At 40.2% G+C, this 13,982-nt stretch overlaps 2 protein-coding genes across 11 annotated transcripts in view; one reads left to right on the top strand and one right to left on the bottom strand.

Moving 5' to 3' along the window:
• ACACA (acetyl-CoA carboxylase alpha) overlaps nucleotides 1-13,982 on the top strand; it is a 284,702-nt gene that overhangs the window by 24,856 nt on the left and 245,864 nt on the right. The gene's annotated exons all lie outside the window — the stretch shown is intronic.
• The window catches only part of C16H17orf78 (chromosome 16 C17orf78 homolog), a 47,956-nt gene that overhangs the window by 5,901 nt on the left and 28,073 nt on the right, over nucleotides 1-13,982 (bottom strand). Inside the window, 2 exon segments of the mRNA XM_072779622.1 lie at nucleotides 5,287-5,532; nucleotides 6,241-6,327. Of these exon segments, the coding sequence (XP_072635723.1) occupies nucleotides 5,287-5,532; nucleotides 6,241-6,327 (333 nt within the window).

The following is a 13,982-nucleotide window of genomic DNA, read 5'->3' on the forward strand; positions in this document are numbered from 1 at the left end:
TTACCTGACAAAACCCTTATTTCTATGCAGTCAATTATCTAGTTAGAAGGGGGTAAGTGCTACTAAAAAAACCAAAACAAAACAAAACTAAAAGCAGAGCAAGGGTAGAGAACAGAGTCTGGGGGTGTAAATGGGCAGTGGCTGGGCAACCTGCAATACAAGCTGGTGTCCTTGAGAAAACGAGAAGTGAGCCAAGGCTTGAAGGAGGTGAGGGATTAGTTAAGCACACACCTGGGAAAGCAGTGATCTAGGCAGAAGGGGCAGTGAGAGTAAATGCCCTGAGGCAGAGTGAATGTGTCTGACATGTTATTGTTTTAAAGGAAAAGCAAGGAGGCCAGTGAGACTGGAATGGAGTGAGCACAGGGTAGTAGGAGATGAGGAAAGTTCTAAAAAAAAAAAAAAAAAGGGGCCTATATTAGGAGCCTTGTAGGCTAGTGTAAGGACTTTGGCTTTTTTGTTCTGATTGAAATGGGGATTCAATCCAAGGTTTTGAGCAGAGGAGTGATGGATGGCTTTGTTTTGAAAGGATCACTGGATTGCAAGGATCACTGGATTGCTGTATTAGAAATAGACTGCAGGGAGGGCAAGGGTCAAAATAGAGAAACATGTTAGGAAGCTATTGCAGAAATCCTAATGAAAGATGATGGTGACTCAAACCAGCTATGGAAGTGTTGAGATACAATTGGATTCAGGCTAACTAACTAACTTCACTTGGCTCCAGAATTGACCTAATCCAATTCGGACACTGGTTCCTATTTTGTTTCTAATGGTCTCTTATCATTGCTTATTAAATTAAGTAAGGTCTGTAAGTCTTATTTGACTTTTCTAAATTACTTTCCCAAGTCTTTATTAAGTCCATGTGAAAATGATCTTGACTTCAGAGGCCAATGGCCACAGGACCAGGCACTGCATAAAATTACAGAGGAAGGAAAAGTCCCTGCTTTCAGTTTAATCAGGAAGACGGTTTTGGCAAAGACAGGCAGAGACAGAGAGCCAGAAGGTTCAAGAGGAAAAACAAGGGTATTATATGAAATATTTCCAGGATGGTGCCAATCAGTTCTCTGAAGTGATAACGTATGTGTTTCTGAGACAGATGAGACGGAAGATAAACATATCTCACTTTGGAGAAGTCACATAGGTTCTGTGTTTTGGTTTCCTTACCTGTAAGATGATTCTAACAAAGTAATTCTTGGTCTACCTATTTCACGGGGGTAATGGAAAGATCAGAAACAAATAAAAATGAGGAAGCAGGTATGAAAACACTGCACACCAAGTGATATTATGATTGAAAGAGAAGGAAGAACCTCATGATCCTCTAGTAGAACTGTGCCCTCTAGCCACGGGGATAATGGTATTTCAATGTGGCATGTCTTCCCACCTCCTGGGAGCCACTGTTTCAAAGTTTCCTTAATAGGCTTCATCTGTCAGTGTATTTTCAGTTCTGCCTAAGCTTTGAAATTAATGTCCATCTATGTTGTCAGCTTGTTTAGGTCTCATCTGCTAGGTAACTGAGCATTAAGGTGGAGCACATCTGTAAATACAAGCACTCCATTCCCAGTGATGATGGAATCGCAATATTATTTTTTCTTTGGCTAAAGATATTTGAGCAAGAATAACCCCCCTTTCAGGAGATATACAAACTCCAAATCTATGAAATGGATAACTTAGCAGATGATGCTTTGCTTTATTACGAAATAATTTATTTCAAATAAAGAACATTGAGTACATTATATTTAAATGGAAATCTCCCTTGTCGATTATTCTGTAATAATACTAGCAGGTCAAAAGAGCTTATTTGAGAGGCCTTACATATTGCTGTTGAGTTTGTGCTTTAGATCTAAACCTCCTTTTACATATCTGGAATGAAATTATCTAGTCAAATCTCATTTGTAGCTGTAGGAACTGAGCATTAGAGAAATTAGGTAACTTGTCAGAGATGATAAATATTAGAATAAACACTTGTTTGATGTTATCCCTTCTATACTCCAGTTTCACCTGGGGTAAACAGTCCTTAGGAATCAGTTCACACTAATCAAATTCCAAGGAACCTTATCTATATGCTAAAATGACATTTTAAAAAACCTATATAGGAGCATGTATCTGTCAAATGGATCAGGTAGGATTTTTCTCTTCTAGGTACCCAGTTTTTTTTTTTTTTTAATTTTTATTTATTTATGATAGTCACAGAGAGAGAGAGAGAGAGAGAGAGAGGCGGAGACATAGGCAGAGGGAGAAGCAGGCTCCATGCACCGGGAGCCCGACGTGGGATTCGATCCCGGGTCTCCAGGATCGCGCCCTGGGCCAAAGGCAGGCGCCAAACCGCCGCGCCACCCAGGGATCCCTAGGTACCCAGTTCTAAACATATAAGTTCTTTTGGGATGCCTGAGTGGCTCAGTGGTTGAACATCCCTTGGGCTCAGGGCATGATCCCAGAGTCCCAGGATCGAGTCCCACATCAGGCTCCCCACAGGGAGCCTGCTTCTCCCTCTGCCTCTCTCTCTCTCTGTGTCTCTTGTGAATAAATAAATAAAATATTTAAAATAAATAAATATATAGGTTCTTTTGAAATCTAATTAGAAATTCTAGATTAATATAGAATATGAGCAATAGGAATTGGATGGTGTAAATGATACCAGAAGTGAAAAAGACCTAATGAGTTATCATTGTCCACCAGAAAGAAATTTCAGGATATTTATAGTAGAAGATCTTTTCATTGGCCCAATTCCATAAACAGTAACAAATAGTCTCCATCTGACATTTTTCTACATTCCATGATGACCCACATCTTCTGATGACTGTGTTGTAGTACATTATCTTCCTTCCAGTTTCAAATTCCTACTTAGCTCTGGGAACATTTTCATAAACTCTCTTCTGATTGTTTCTGGGACATCCTTTTGTGCAGACTGATGTCAACTGTAGGGTGGTAATTTCAGAGGGCATCTCTTTTTTTAAAAGATTTTATTTTTTTATGCGTAAGAGAGAGAGAGAGAGAGGTAGAGACATAGGCAGAGGGAGAATCAGGCTTCTTGTGCAGAGCCTAATGCAGGACTCGATCTCAGGACTCCAGGATCATGCCCTAAGCCAAAAGCAGACGCTCAACCACTGAGCCACCCAGGCATCCCAGAGGGCGTCTCTTTTATGACTTTGTACATTTGACCATTTATTTAATTTTTATTTCTACCTTAGTGTTTCTCACATCCTGGTATTCAATGTAAGTTTAAATTCAGAATGCTCAGTTTCAAACTTATAAATGGGGTGGTATTTCAAAAGTCCATGCATAAGTTGGTTGTTTGGAATTCATCATTATTCCATAGAAATGTATCATGAATGTTGATTAGGTCTGCAAACTAGCCCACAAACATCCGTTTAAGCTCTTTGCACAACTCAAGTAGTACTGGGTATTAGCTTAAATTCTGCATTTAGGAACCAACTGCCATGTCATGAAGGAAGGAGGAAGAAACATGCCCAGGGCAAATTTTTGAATTAGGTTGATTTCTGGCATGCCTGTGCCCTCTTAATCTCCTAGTTTTCCTTGTCCCAAATTTCTAAGAACTAGTGTCCGTCCCTAATATCCCAGAATCCTACAATGCACTCTATCCAAGAAAAATCCACCCTGCACAGAGTGCTCTAGACTCCAGAATGACTCAGTCCACTATTATTGACACTTGCCATTGGTGCTTCAAAGGGGATGATTCAAGGCGAGTGTGTGTGTCACATGTTAGGAGGAAAACAATCTGGTTGAATTACTTTACATTAATACTCAATATTACCAAAAACATCCAAATGCTATCAAAATTTTTTCAGATTTTAGTAAGAGGTTTTTTTTTTCCCCACACAAATTTTTACCATATGAACTTTAGAAAGTACAATAAAAGGAGTGAAAACATTCATATCATGAAAGGATGTATACTTACGTAGGCCATATCCCAATAATCTATCCACTTATTTCCCAATCTCTAGTCCTCTAAATAGACTGTAGTTTTTAAAGTTTTTTTCTCATTATTCTGATTGGGAACCCTCAGTTTCTCAAAGTGTCAAGTTTTATATTTCCAGTAGTGCAGCAGTAGCATCTAAGGGATTGCCTGTATGTAAAGAGAAACTGCCAAAATAAAAAACTCCTTGACAGAAAGAATGGGTAGAGGAAGGAAAGGAGGGCAAAGCAGACAAAGTTAAGGCTGATGTCAAGAACCATTGCCCAACAGCTTAGGGGGAACAGGCATCTCACAGTGTGGGTGGAAGTGCAAAATGGAATCACTGGGATGGAGGTAATGTAGCAGTAGCTATCAAACTTTTGATGCAGCAAACCTGCAAGATGCTTCTTGGAATTTATCAGATTGATAAATTGCAGGTACACAGAGAGGAATGTACAGGGTCATTGCTTGCAATATTGTTTGTGTTTACAAAAGATTAGAAACAAAAATATCCATCAATAGGGAACTAGTGGAATAAATTATAATATGGGTATCTTGCTGGCTCAGGGGGTAGAGCATATGACTCTTGATCTTGAGGTTGTGAGCTCGAACCCCATGTAGGACTTAGAGATTATTTCAGGAAATAAAATTATAGTACAGCCATATGAAGGAATACTGTACAATTTTTGAACAAGACAACTTTATATATATTGATATGCAACAACCTAAAATATACATTGTTAAATGGGGGAAAAAAGCAGCAAGGTACAAAACAGTATTTATGGCATCTCCGGGTGCCTGAGTGGCTCAGTTGGTTAAGCATCTTCCTTTGTTTAGGTCATGATCCCAGGGTTCTGGAATCAAGCCCCACATAGGGGAGCCTGCTTCTCCCTCTCCCTCTGCCTGCTCCTCCCCTTGCTTGTGTGTGCGCTGTCTCTCTCACACACACATAACTAAAATCTGGAAAAAAATTAAGCTCTACACATCCATATAAGCTTAGAGTAGGAAGAAAATGCAATAAGTTGGTAATAGTGGTTCCCTAGAGAACTCTGGAGGACTGAGAGATTGGAGTAGGAGGGAGACTGACTTTTCACTCTAAATCTGTGCTGTTTAAATATTTTACTGTCTGCATTCAAAATAAGTAAAATTCAAATAAAAGAAGACCCATCAGAAATGGAAATTACATGAAAATCACAGCATGTCAGGGTTAGAGGGGCCCATAGAAACTAAAAAAATGATTTCCAGAGAAGACACAGATCTGCCCAAGGAGAGAATAATCCATTTCCTTGAGGCTTTAGCTATTACTAAGCTCCCTCTGGCTTCAAGGATATCAACTAAAAGTCAGTGCCTACCTCCATCTCATTTTCCAGTCTTACCTTTGCCTGTTAGAAGGAATCCAGTCTGAAACTTGGATGTGGGGGTTAAGTGACAATTTGGGGAGTCAGTGCTGTTTCTGGAGGGAGCAGCAGTGATTCTCAGGTTCTTCAGAGTATGCTTGGTCTTTGACCTTTTCTCTGAATACACAAGGTTCACTTTGACTTTACTCCTAGAGCCAAGGCACTGCAGGGTAGCCACAGTCTGGTTTTGAATGAATGTGGACCTTTTGGCTTCTGCCTGAGCCTCTGAAAGGAAAAAAGCCAGACAGAACAATGAAGCTGGTTCTTAATCTGAATTAAGATTACCATATACAACTAAACAACTTCCATCATGACCCCTGTTAGAACTCCTTCTCTGTACTTTCTTCCTCTTTTTTGTTTATTAAAGATTTAATTTATCTATTCATGAGAGACACAGAGAGAGAGGCAGAGACACAGACAGAGGGAGAAGCAGGCTCCATGCAAGGAGCCCGACGTGGGACTCAATCCTGGGACTCCAGGATCATGCCCTGAGCTGAAGGCAGACGCTGAACCGCTGAGCCACCCAGGCGTCCCATTTTCTTCTCTTTTTTATTTCACTTCTTCCTCAACATGTGTTTATGGTCCTAAATATACAAGCCCTGCCTTTCCTTCTTCCTGCTGTGGGTCTCATGAAGATCAGTGACTGCAGTAATTTCAGCCCAGAGAAATGCTCATAGATTGTTTTCTCCATTTCAGAGAGGGTTGAGCACTGCTTCCTATTTCTTCACCCTCAGCAGTTTGATTTATATAGAAATGCCTTAGGTAATAACTGTTAATTTAAAAATTGGTTTCCAGAAAGCCCCTTGAGGGGATACATATCTTTAAAATAGGATATTTGAGATCTGTGCTAGGAATGGGGGAGATAGGCATCTTTTAAAGGTAAAGATTTTCTGGAATGGTAAGGTGATTTTTCAAGAAGGGCTCATTCCGTACCTTGCATGAGCACATCCCTGATTCTTCTCACATCCTTTGGGAAGAGCCTGGGCAGCTGTTCCACATGGCAGTTGCTATCTCTGAGTTCTGGAAACAAAAGGAGAAAAAAGGTCAAGATTTACGATTTATTGGGTACTGTTTAGAATTCCAGGTATTGGAAAGGGGAATACAAAAGAATGCAGTGCCTTCTCATATAGCTGGCAATTGGAGAGATCAAACAATGTCAAGAAAATATTTTTTTAGAAGATTTTATTTATTTATTCATGAGACACACAGAGAGAGGCAGAGACGTAGGCAGAGGGAGAAGCAGGCTCCTCACAGGGAGCCCAATGTGGGACTCGACACCCAGACCGGTATCATACCCTGAGCTGAAGGCAGACTCTCAACCGCTGAGCCACCCAGGCATCTTTTTTTTTTTTTTTTAAATTTTTTAATTTTTATTTATTTATGATAGTCACAGAGAGAGAGAGAGGCAGAGACACAGGCAGAGGGAGAAGCAGGCTCCATGCACCGGGAGCCTGATGTGGGACTCGATCCCGGGTCTCCAGGATCGCGCCCTGGGCCAAAGGCAGGCGCCAAACCGCTGCGCCACCCAGGGATCCCCCACCCAGGCATCTTTAAAAAGATTTTAAAATGGGAGTTAACCTAGCATGAAGAAAACTGAGTACCAATCCATTACACTTAGGGGAAAAAAGGTGAAATAGAGTTAAGTGAAATTAATAAGTTAATGAAAAGACTAACCAGTCCATTCTTTCAAACGCTGCTTATTATCCCTTCTTATTTTATCTGACTTGTTATATTAAAACTTTTGAAAATTTATTAAATGTAACCCTGAACAAGATATCTCTTCAAGTTTCCATGGAACCACAGCTCATAGTTTATTTATGCTTTTTGGCACATAACTCACAAGGTGTTGTACTCATCTGTTAAATGTCTTACTGCTGCCCCTTGAGCTCTTTGGCCTTAACTTTAATTAGCTAATTTTAGAGATGAAATGTTTGGACACTTTGAAAAACTGTGTTTTAAAAAACAATTATCAGAGAGCAGCAAATGGTGCCATTCCAGCCCACCTTAAAAATAGAAGACAATGTCTCATGAGGGTTATGAATTTGGGAGTCTTAGATGTTGATAATAATGAAACCATGTAGTGAAGAAAGTCATCTAATAATGAGAGTACTTTCAATGTTATTTACGTGAACAAGACAGAAGAATACATTGCATTCTCTAAAGACTTCTCATCATGGAATAGCTGAGTTGAAATAAGTTACAGTCCTGCCTAGAAGCAAGAGAATACGTGGGATGACTGTAAAACATCACTTACTGAGTACTGATTGGCTTTATCTCAATCTGGTGGAATAGATCCCCAAACACATTCTAAGTCTCTCTTTGGGTTTTCTAGGATATTAGACTACAGAAGTTCTTACCTTTCTTGCTGACATCATAGGACATAGGACATGATTAGGCTGAAAACCAAGATGGTGTCCATGTTAGCTGAAGCACATGCTGTTAATCTGTCACAGCCCCTTAGTCTTTTTGCTAGGTGCTTTCACTGCTCTGGAACCAAGTTTGACCCTGGGAGACTCTGCTACTACCCTAACTATTTTGCCCCATTTCCTGAAGACCCAGGAATAGAGCTGATTGGAGAGAGGACCAAATGTGCTGGTTAATGATTGACTCAAAAAGTTTTTTTCCGACTTCATAGCTCGTGCCGACACAAGGAACTGTAATTACCTAGAAGTTTCCCTAGAAGAAGGGACAAAACACCTAGTGATAAGCCTTACAAATACTTGCAGATGGACACGTAGACATTCACATGCATGCTTACTGACGCAGGCATATAGATTTATACACTGACATAAAGAGATGTAGAGATTTCTATTTGGAAAGTGATTTCAAGAATAGAGCAGGAAACGAGTACTGAATGAGTTAGTCGACTACACTGAAGAGAGTGCTGGACTAGGAATTGATAGACTTGAATTTAGGATAAGTCCTATTATTAACTCTGTCGCCTTGAGAAAATTGCTTGGCTTCTCTGAATCTCCATTTTCTCTTCTCTAACTGGAGAATTCCTACCAAATAATCTCTAGAATTCATTCACAGTTGTACACATAAACTCACAGCACAGACAAATCTATCTAGTTTTGCACATTTTCACACCCCTGAATAGGTAGACCACATTGCCATGACTATTGCACTAGATCAGTGGTACTGTCTGTAGTTTGGGAAGATTTTCCTAGACAGATACATGTTGTTGAAGATTTTCTAAAATTGTATCTTTTAGCAAAGAGTTTACATCTAGTGTAATACTCTGTAGAGTTTGTGATAGCATAGCTAGGCTAGATCATACAGCAGAAATAAAGATCTCCACACATCTGCTGAAGTACAGAGCCTCTGCAGTGTTTCTGTTTACTGTAAATTTATTTCATTGGAGCCAACATAGATTTGGCTATGCATAAGAAGGTCTTGGGGCCTGACACTACTAATGATGTGAAAGGAGCTCGAGTCAAGGGATTTTCCATGAGGGAGCTGATGAGATCCGAGTCAAATCATAATTTAGATAATACCCTGTTTCCTGGCATTTTAATTCAGGTTGAAATCTGGCTAAATTGAATTCAAGGAAAATCTTTTTTTCTGTTTTTTAAGATTTTATTTATTTATTCATCAAAGACACACAGAGGCAGAGACCTAGGCAGAGGGAGAAGCAGGCTCCTCGTAAGGAGCCCGATAGGGAACTTGATCCCGATCCCTGATCCCAGGATCATGTCCTGAGCCAAAGGCAGACGCTCAACCGCTGAGCCACCCAAGCGTCCCTCAAGGAAAATCTTAATGGGGAAACGGAATGGAACAGTGTGTTGCCTGAAATGTGGAAGAAGTGCTGAGAATTCAGCCACAGTGCCATTTACACTTTCATTCAATAGTAATGTAGGCCTACTGTGTCAGTGAGCCAGATCAAGTCTTTGTTCACATAAAATGATGGGAAGCAGACAATTAATACAGTTGAAAATAAAATAGTGCAGAGGGGTAATGATAATACACGAATGCAAATACAAGATAATTGAGGCTATGATAGTTGTGAAGCAGCAAGCAGGTGATGAGGTGAAGGGCTACTGGCAGAGGTTACATTCATGTGGTAGGGACAGGCTTCTCTGAGGTGGTGACATCAGAGTTAAAAAAAAAAAACAGGAGAGGGGATGGCATAGAAGCCAATAAAGAGTCTTTCAATGAAGGAATCAGTTGGTCAAATGTGGAGAAGTTGTGTATAATAAAGACAGTATCCGTGGATTTTGTGAGCAGTTCCAGCAGAGTGGTGGAAGCAAGAAATGTCTGAGAGGGAATTGGAGGTGAAAAAGTGTATATAACTTTTTCAAGATGTTTTGCTATGGAAAGAAACAGAGAAGCAAGGCCACTGAGTGGAGGGAACACAAGTGCCTCAGATCTTTATTGACCCAGAGCAACACTGTCTTATCCTCTTTTTCCCTGCTGCAATTGCCTGATTCTCTTAGCTGGGTAGGTGGGTAGGGCAGAATTAAGGGCTCCGTTACTTTCCCTGAGTGTCATGAGTTTTGCTTACTATTTTCTTAACATGATTAATCAGTTTTTTTTTTAAGATTTATTTATTTATTTATGATAGAGAGAGAGAGAGAGAGGCAGAGACACAGGAGGAGGGAGAAACAGGCTCCATGCTGGGAGCCCGACGCGGGACTCGATCCCGGGACTCCAGGATTCCGCCCCGGGCCAAAGGCAGGTGCTAAACCGCTGAGCCACCCAGGGATCCCCTTTCTTAACATGATTACATGATTCTCTGCTCCCTTAGGATATCAGACAAACCCTCCCACCCCCACTCCCAATCTATTTGAAATATTCTGTAGATTAGTTCCTTCCTGGATGCTGATGCTACCTTACAGTGCTGCCCCCTTGGGGCAGGGGTAGGAAAGGATCTAGGGCTCACTATTGTCATTCTATGTCACAAGGTGGCAGAACTCACTCTTCCTAAATGCTTCAACAAAGATAAATTGGAAGAGTTTTATCAATTTTCAGGCCCTTCCCTTTTCCTTTGTGTCTCAAAACCCCCAAAATCACCCTGCATATTTGTGTAGCTACGTTGTGGGATACAGAGAAGCAAGAGAGCTGCATTAACAAGGCAAAATATCTGGGTCTCTTTCTGTACTACTAGATATTTTGACTGTTTTTGTTTGTTTGTTTGGGGTATTTATTTATTAATTTTTTAAATTATTAAATTATTAATTAATTAATTAATGACTGGTTTTTGAAGTGTTTGGAGTACTTGTAGAGGAAAGGATTATTTCTCTTGATCTCCTTTTTTTTCCTCCTGATCTCCTTTACCCGCAGCAAAGGTTTCTAATTTAGGAGGAAAAAAAAAAGCTATAACATAGGTGAATTTTCTGATGTGTGCAGATGAAAAATGTGACTCTGGAAGATAATTGGAGACTAGGACTGGATGGATCAATCAAGGTGGGTCTGTGGGAGGAGCACTTGACAAGAAGCGAGGAGGTTTACCTAGGTTCTAGATTAGGCTCTGTAATTGACTGAATCACCTTGAGTAAATCACTGAAGTTCTCTGGCCTCTATTTCAGTTTCTTGAAATGGTTAGACAAGATCATTTTGAAGGCCTCTTACAGTTCTAAAATTATCTTAATGCCATGCTTTGCTCTCCTTTCTTTTAAAGGTACATGCTTGTTGGTTGGTTTCATTTAAATTCTTTTTTTTTAAACATTTTATTTTATTATTTATTCATGATAGAGAGAGAGAGAGGCAGAGACACAGGCAGAGGGAGAAGCAGGCTCCATGCAGGGAGCCCGACGTGGGACTCAATCCTGGGTCTCCAGGATCACGCCCTGGGCCGAAGGCAGGCGCCAAACCGCTGAGCCACCCAGGGATCCACTCATTTAAATTCTTTTATTGTGGAATGTATCATACATATAGAAGAGTATATAGAATATAAGTACAGTTTTAATAATAATAATAGTAATAATAATGCGCACACTATGTAGTCATCACCCTAATGAAGAAATTGGACATCACCATTGTCACAGAAGCTGTTTATCTTCTGATCACACTTCTTTCCCTCCTCCCAATCATTATTTACCCATGCTTTCTAAAAATAGTGAATTATCTGTATATGTATCATTTAAAATAGACTTTTTAAATTTTGCCTACTGGCAAAATAAATAGAATCACTTTTTTTGTATTTCAAAGTAAACTGTTTGTTATATATAACAGAAAATGGATATACCTCTCTCTCTGACCCCTCCCAGTCACTACCTACCATCAGGAGTAACCATTATCCAAACTTGTACTGCCATAGATGAGTTTTGCCTATTTTTTTGAACTTTATGTAACAGGAAACATACCTTTTGTCTGGATTTTTTTTTGCTCAACAATTTATTTGTAAAACTCATCTGTATTTCATGTAGCAATATTTTTTTTCATTCTCATTGTTTTCTAATACTCCATTGTACGAATGTCTCATAATTTTTTTCTTTATTTAAATCCAATTTGCCAACATACAGTAGAACACCCAGTGCTCATCACATCATGTGCTCTCCTTAATGCCCATCACTCAGTTACTCCACCCCTCCACCCACCTCCCCTTCAGCATGCCTCACAATTATGTATCCATTCTACTGCTGAGACACATAGGACTGTTTACAGTTTGGGGCCATAATGAACATATGGCACATATGAAAGTTTCTCCAGAGTATAAATTCAGAAATGGAAATTGGATTATAGGGTAGACAGAGCTTTACTAACTAATGCCAAACTCTTTTCTAAGAGGATGTCCCCATTTACACTTCCATCTGCAGTATATGAAAGTTCCTGTTGTCCTATATCCTTGCCAAAGAGGCCAAAGAGCCTTTTCAGTGTGGTACGAGCATGGGGCTGAACAGGGCTCAGAGCACCAACCCTTCAGCTTTTTTTAGAAGCCTGGGTCACAGTCACTTCGCCTGTTTACTTGCTCCATCTAAATAAGGGTAAAGGATTCAAATTCTCTCTAGGTCTCTAATCATATGCTCAGTTATCCTGGGACTATTGGTCTCCGGTGAGTGGGGTGGTGAATTGAATAACATAATCATTTTGGCACCTGGGTGGCTCAGTGGTTGAGAATCTGCCTTTGGCTCAGGTTATGATCTTGGGGTCCTGGGATCGAGTATCACATCAGGCTCTCGTCGGGAGCCTGCTTCTCCTTCTGCCTGTGTCTCTGCCTCTCTGTGTCTCTCATGAATAAATAAATAAAATCTTAAAAAAAAAATCATTCCTCAATGAAATGAGCATCCATAGGATATTTTGTTCTTGTACTGAGCACTGTAGGAGATAGAAGGGGGCACAGAAGGGAGAGGGGAAGTGGTATTTTCAGTGTGCTTGTTATAGTCCAAGCTCTGTGTTAGAAACTTCACATTTTGTTTATAATATTTCATCCAAAACACAACATTATAAGGTAGCTATTATACCTCAGTTTTATAGACAAGGAAACTGAGGCTCAGTAAAGGGGGTCTATTTGTTCAAGGTCACAGAACTAATTAGTGACAGTCAAGATTTAAAACCTGATCTAGGGCAGCCCTGGTGGCGCAGCAGTTTGGCGCCGCCTGCAGCCCGGGGTGTGATCCTGGAGACCCGGGGTCAAGTCCCATGTCGGGCTTCCTGCATGGAGCCTGCTTGCTTCTCCCTCTGCCTGTGTCTTTGCCTCTCTCTTTGCTCTCTCTGAATGAATAAATAAAAAATCTTTAAAAAAAAATAAATAAAACCTGATCTATCTGATAAAGAGCTCAGGCTCTTTACAATATAGAACAAATCCCTGCTGCTCTTGAGGTATTTTTGGCTTAGATTACCAGTTCTAAGAATCAGTTCTTCTCACTCTTGCTTGCCTATATTGACCCCCAAAACTATGCTCTTCAATTTATTATAGCCATCTCATTGATTGATTGCTTGATTTTTTTTTTAAATTTATTTCTTTATTTTAGAGGGTGGGCAGGGGCAGAGGGAGAGGGAGAATCCCAAGTTGACTCTCCACCAATGGGGCTCCATATCAGAACTCTGAAATCATGACCTGAGCAAGAAATTAAGAGTCAGCTACTCAACCGAGTCCCAAGATGCCCCCCATTCATTGATTTAAACTACATTTTAGGGGTGCCTGGGTGGCTCAGTTGGTTAAGTGTCTGCCTTTAGCTCAGGTCATGATCCCAGGGTCCTGGAATCAAGCCCCACATTGGGCTCCCTGCTCAACAGGGAGCCTGCTTCTCCTTTTATCCCCTGCTCATGCTCTTTCTCACTACGTCTCTCTCTCTTTCTCTCTCAAATAAATAAATAAAATCTTAAAAAAAAAACTACATTTTATTTTCATTCATTTTTGGTTTCCCTTATCCTTCTCTCTTCTTTTCCATTTTAATTAAAAAAATTTGGCACATTGGAAGACAGCAGGTCCACTGATGAACAAGGCTTGTGTTGGGGACTTGGCTTTCTACCTGTTGGTCTGATGTGTTGACCAGAGGTCAGAGTAAAAAGGACAGGAATATTGTGAGGTCTTCTGTCCAAGTTATGATATAGTAAAAGTTTAAGACTGAAGGAAGGAAGGAACAAAAGGAAGTTGAGTGATAGCTCATTTTCCCTTGAAACTGGAGGCTTGATAAAAGTTACTAGTGTTGTATTTTTTTATTTATTGTGTTGCATCTAGAATAATACAATGGAGAGTAAGGGTATTTAGAGTAGATAGGTGGAGACTTAAA

This window comes from Canis lupus, chromosome 16, assembly GCF_048164855.1.
Source record: "Canis lupus baileyi chromosome 16, mCanLup2.hap1, whole genome shotgun sequence".
In the NCBI taxonomy this organism is placed as follows: Eukaryota; Metazoa; Chordata; class Mammalia; order Carnivora; family Canidae; genus Canis; species Canis lupus.